Source organism: Camelus dromedarius, chromosome X, assembly GCF_036321535.1.
Source record: "Camelus dromedarius isolate mCamDro1 chromosome X, mCamDro1.pat, whole genome shotgun sequence".
Lineage (NCBI taxonomy): Eukaryota > Metazoa > Chordata > Mammalia > Artiodactyla > Camelidae > Camelus > Camelus dromedarius.
In genome coordinates, this window is record NC_087472.1 from 31,269,576 (window position 1) to 31,274,018 (window position 4,443).

At 44.3% G+C, this 4,443-nt stretch overlaps 1 protein-coding gene across 1 annotated transcript; it reads right to left on the reverse strand.

Moving 5' to 3' along the window:
• Positions 1 to 2,523: 2,523 nt before the first annotated feature.
• Positions 2,524 to 2,963, reverse strand: LOC135320250 (histone H2B type F-M-like). Its single transcript, XM_064483173.1, has one exon. It carries the CDS (start codon positions 2,950 to 2,952, stop codon positions 2,524 to 2,526), a length of 429 nt encoding a protein of 142 aa, XP_064339243.1. The 5' UTR covers positions 2,953 to 2,963.
• Between the last annotated feature and the right edge of the window lie 1,480 nt (positions 2,964 to 4,443).

Here is a 4,443-nt window from a genome sequence, read left to right on the forward strand (position 1 = left end):
AAAACCGGCAACTTCTTTGAAATTCAGCAATACATTTATAGAAAAATGATACCAATGAAAATGGAAAAGTAATCTTCATGGGCCATGAAGAAAAAACGATGGAAAAGAAAATATATGCATCCAAACATGAATATGAACATTCAAACCACTGGAGGGCAAAGTGGACATCTCACTTCTGATATTGCTCCTAATCCTTCTCGAAATTGATTCCAACGCTGAACAGAGGATCTGCCTGGATTCACGTCCTTAAATCCCCTGGGTTCAGTCTAAGTAAGGAATCAAAAAGAACAGGCAAATTGTCACAGACCCCTCCCCCTTAATCTCTAGGCTGATTTTTATAGAAAGGCAATGATGTGTTCAGTTCTGCTCACTGGACCACACTTTGAGCCAATGACTGTGGCTCACAGGCTGCCAGTCCCCCATTGTCTGGAACAGCAGAGCCAGGAGCTTGAGCTGCTCTCACTGGACACTCTTCAATGGATCTAAAATTGCCGGTCATGAAAAATGCGTGTTTTAAAATATCAAAAGATTGTCTGCCTGAGAAGAATTGACTGGCTACCTCTGAAAGGACTTGAAAAGTAATTTCAAACACCACGGACTTAGAAAAGTGAAATGTGTCTGAAAACTTGTGTTTTGCAATTTCTGTACTAAACACCAGTCCCCATTTGTATAGTTCAATGTATGCTTAAACTGGGATACTTTGAAAAATATAACAGGGGTAGTTGATGGCTGTGTCTGCTCCTTCGCTTCATCTATCTATTGCATATCACACACAAGATACTTCTGAAATTGTCCATAGTGCACTCGCGGGAGAAGGAGAAGAAAATGGGAAATGAAAGTGATACAAAGCTAATTTCAACCTTACAGAACGCTATAAATGCTGACCTAGAGAAAGCACTAAACGTGGGTTCAAGAAAAAGTTGGATTTCTGTAGTTTCTCTAGGTTTTAGCTCATGATTTGACTGAGAGTTACGTTCATCACAGCTTCGTACATCCAAATCAATAGGTACTGAAAAGTTTTTTTTTTTTTAAACATAGTTATTGAAGTATAGTTGTGCCAATATTATATATTTGTTTTGGATTTACAACATAGTGATTTAACAGTTTTATAGAAGACACTCTGTTTAAAATTTCTACAAAATAATGAAAATATTTCCCTGTGCTGTTCAGCTTTTCCTTGTTGTGCAATTACAAGGTGCAAAATGAGCCCTTTAAAATATGATGACACCCTGAGTTCTGATGAAAACCCACAGTAAGTTTCAAAGGATTGAAATCCCACAGTGGGTGCTCCCTCCACCAATGTACGAAGCTAGAAATTAAATTAAAAGGAAAGGAATTGGAAAATCACTGAGTACTTTGAAATTCAGCAACATACCTACAGAGAAACGAAAGAAAAAGAAGACAATGCACCAGGAAGAAAACATAATGCATATTAAATTAAATTAATATCATCATAGGCATTAACACTGAAATCACCTGAGGTCGAGGAAGGAGGCATCTTAGTTCGCTTAATTGGCCGACATCCCCCTCTTATTTTGATGCCAGGAGATAGAGACATGTCTCACTACCAGATCGGGAGGCCTAGACTTAAATCCCCATGGTTAAATGCAAGTCGTTGAAGGAAAACCTTCAGGGACACTATCACACCTGCTTCTCCCTCAATCTGCAGGCCGAGTATCACAGGGAGCCTCTTATAATTTCGGTCCTGGTCACCCCACCACACTTTGGGCCAATTGCTGTGCCCCCAAGGGGTGCGAGTCCCTCACTGGCTGCTGCTAGTGGAGACTGTGGTTGCAGCTGGTCTCATCGGACGCTCCCAGCATCTGTGCAAAATTGCACTTCAGTGAAGACTCTTGCTTCAAAAGTGAAAAGTTATGGGTGCAAAAAAATAGCATCAGATCATTATAAATTAGGTAGAAGAGAAATTTCCATAGGTATGGCGCTTGAGTCACCCAGTGAGTCTAGAAAATTTGCTTTATCTCTTTTTACGCTGTGTTTGGGTCCTATTATTTCATGTATTGAATGGCATTGAGATTTGAAGTATGTTGAAGGAGTGTGAATGGGCAAGTTTGATTTTTATATCTGCTACCGAACTTTCTCTGTCCCTATTTCACACATTAAAAACCCTGGATGATACTGCTACATCCACGGGGAAGAATGACAACCTAAAAAGGCAAATTAAATTGTTAGGGAGATAACTTTGGCAGTAAAGATCCCTAAAAAGGCTGACCTAGAGATATAACTAATAGAAATGACCATTTAGGAGGGGAGGACGTGCAGTATGGTTAAGAAAAATGCACGGGTTTCCATGGAACCCATGGCTCTACAGACGTACACTCAAGTGGAGTTGATAAGGTTCATAATGTTTCCCTCAGGGAAGAAACGCTTTAAGGATGAATAGAGTGGCACAGGTCGACAAACCAGAGTGGCTCGGACTTTTCAGTGCTACAGGTCTTTTCCCGCCAAGTGAGTGGCTCTGAAAAGAGCCTTTGGCTTGCGATGCTCAGGTGGTCCTGAGGCAGCTCATTCGCACAAGATGTACTTGATGAGAGCGTTAGTGCCCTTGGACACGGCAAACTTGCCGATCTTCCCAGGCAGCAGCAGGCACACCGAGGTCTGGATGTCTTCGTAGGTGATGGTGACGCGCTTTTTGGAGCGGGCCAGGCGCGCGGCCTCGCTGGCGATGCGCTCGAAGATGTCCTTAACGATCGAATCCATGACGCTCACGGCCTCCTGCGAGAGGCTCAGGCCTGTGTGCACCCGCTTCAGCACCCTGCGGAAGTAAGTGGCGAAACTGGCGAAGTCGTCTGCTGGGCGGCGGCGGCGGCGTTGGCGGCGCGCGGGTGTCTTCTGCTTCGGCGTCTTCTGCTCTGGGCTCTTGCACTCGGCTTCTTTGGGCTCCCCGGTGTCCACGATCTCCTCCGAAGTGTGGGCGGACCGCGGCTCAGCCATGTCGGAGTGTCTCGCCTCCCCCACAGCTCAGAAGGAAGGGCAACGGCAGCTGCGAGGACCGGTTTATAAAGCCTGCCTTGCCTGACGTCACGGCCAATCTGCAGATCTGATTGGATAGGATGCGGGGCAGGGAGCCGTGTCGCTAAGGCAGGCCATGTCACGTGTCCTTGGTTGCCCCGCGGCTTGGCCGCACATCAACCAATCCGAGTGGCAATCTGGTGACCTTTAAACTTTCCGTGACCCCCACCAGGTGACCTGTAAACTTTCCACGACCTCCACCAGAAAAGCTTTGCAACACGCAAGTTCATGTCGAAAAATGACATCCGTTCCCCTCAGCTGCTTTATGCCTGCCAGTCATCCGTGAGAACTTTACAGAGAGGTCAAACCCACGTCTCCTACGCGGACGGAAAATCACTATGATCTCCCTGAGAGGGTCTGACCTCCGCAACCCAAGTGCGTGACGCCTCAGAATGACTGGCCCCCTGGGGGCCATTTGACTTGCACCCAGAACCTGCTCTCTCGGCGGCTGAGTGCGCGGCGGTGGCTTGAGGAGGAGCTGTCCGACTCGGTGAGCGGAGGGCGCCTCAAAATCGTAGACACGACTGACCAGCTCTTACCTGCAATTCTTATCAAAACCTTCAGTGAATCAGAAGAAAGAGAACGGCAAAACCGCATTCTCCACAGACGGAACCCTACAAAAGTGGGATACCTGTACAGAAATATTAAAAATATTTAGTATTTGCCAAATTTTTAATCGTTTTGTAAACATTCCCTACGTTCCCCCCAAATACCACACGTAGTTGATTTGCTGAAAAAACTATGAGCTCTCAGTTGAAAGGAGCTATTTTTGTAATTCCTTAGAAACCTTTAGAGTGAGAGGAAAATAGTCAATTAAAGGGAACTTTTTAAAAAATTAAAAATATATTCCTTTCAAAAATCAGTAAGAATTCAAGCAAAACACATCTTTAACGTCTTTATAGAGAAATAAATTACAGATGTTGAACCAAAGAGGACTTAGGAATAACTGAAGAACTAGAAGTCTTCAATGAGCTATGATCCTAATGCTCATGCTCCCAAGTGTCCTGTGGGACCTTCCAGAAATGAACGGTTAATTCTACCTCTAATAAGGTAGCTCCCGTCATGAAAGGAAAGATTCTGTTTTTTATTACTAGAAACTATTATATGAAGACAAAACCATGGAAGAAAGTTTGCAACAGGGAATTATTTGGACTGTGATGACGATGATAATGTGAACCCTAACGTTTTCGGAGGACGCCCTTGTGATTACAAATTCTTAAGCAGATATTTTCCCTCACCCAAAATCAAGGACGTGGAGTAGAATTCTTTGGGGATGGGAGGGGCATCTGCCTTTTCCATTAAGAAATGTCCTGTTTTTCATTAACGGTGCAGTCATTCTAGTAACTACATTTATTAAAGGTCTCAGTGGACTACTAATTTCTGTCACTTTTCACGCATAGCTGAGCGTTTTAA

Bases quoted from the DNA above. Each gene is read 5' to 3' on its own strand.
- LOC135320250 (XM_064483173.1), bottom strand. From the start codon at position 2,952: ATGGCTGAGCCGCGGTCCGCCCACACTTCGGAGGAGATCGTGGACACC.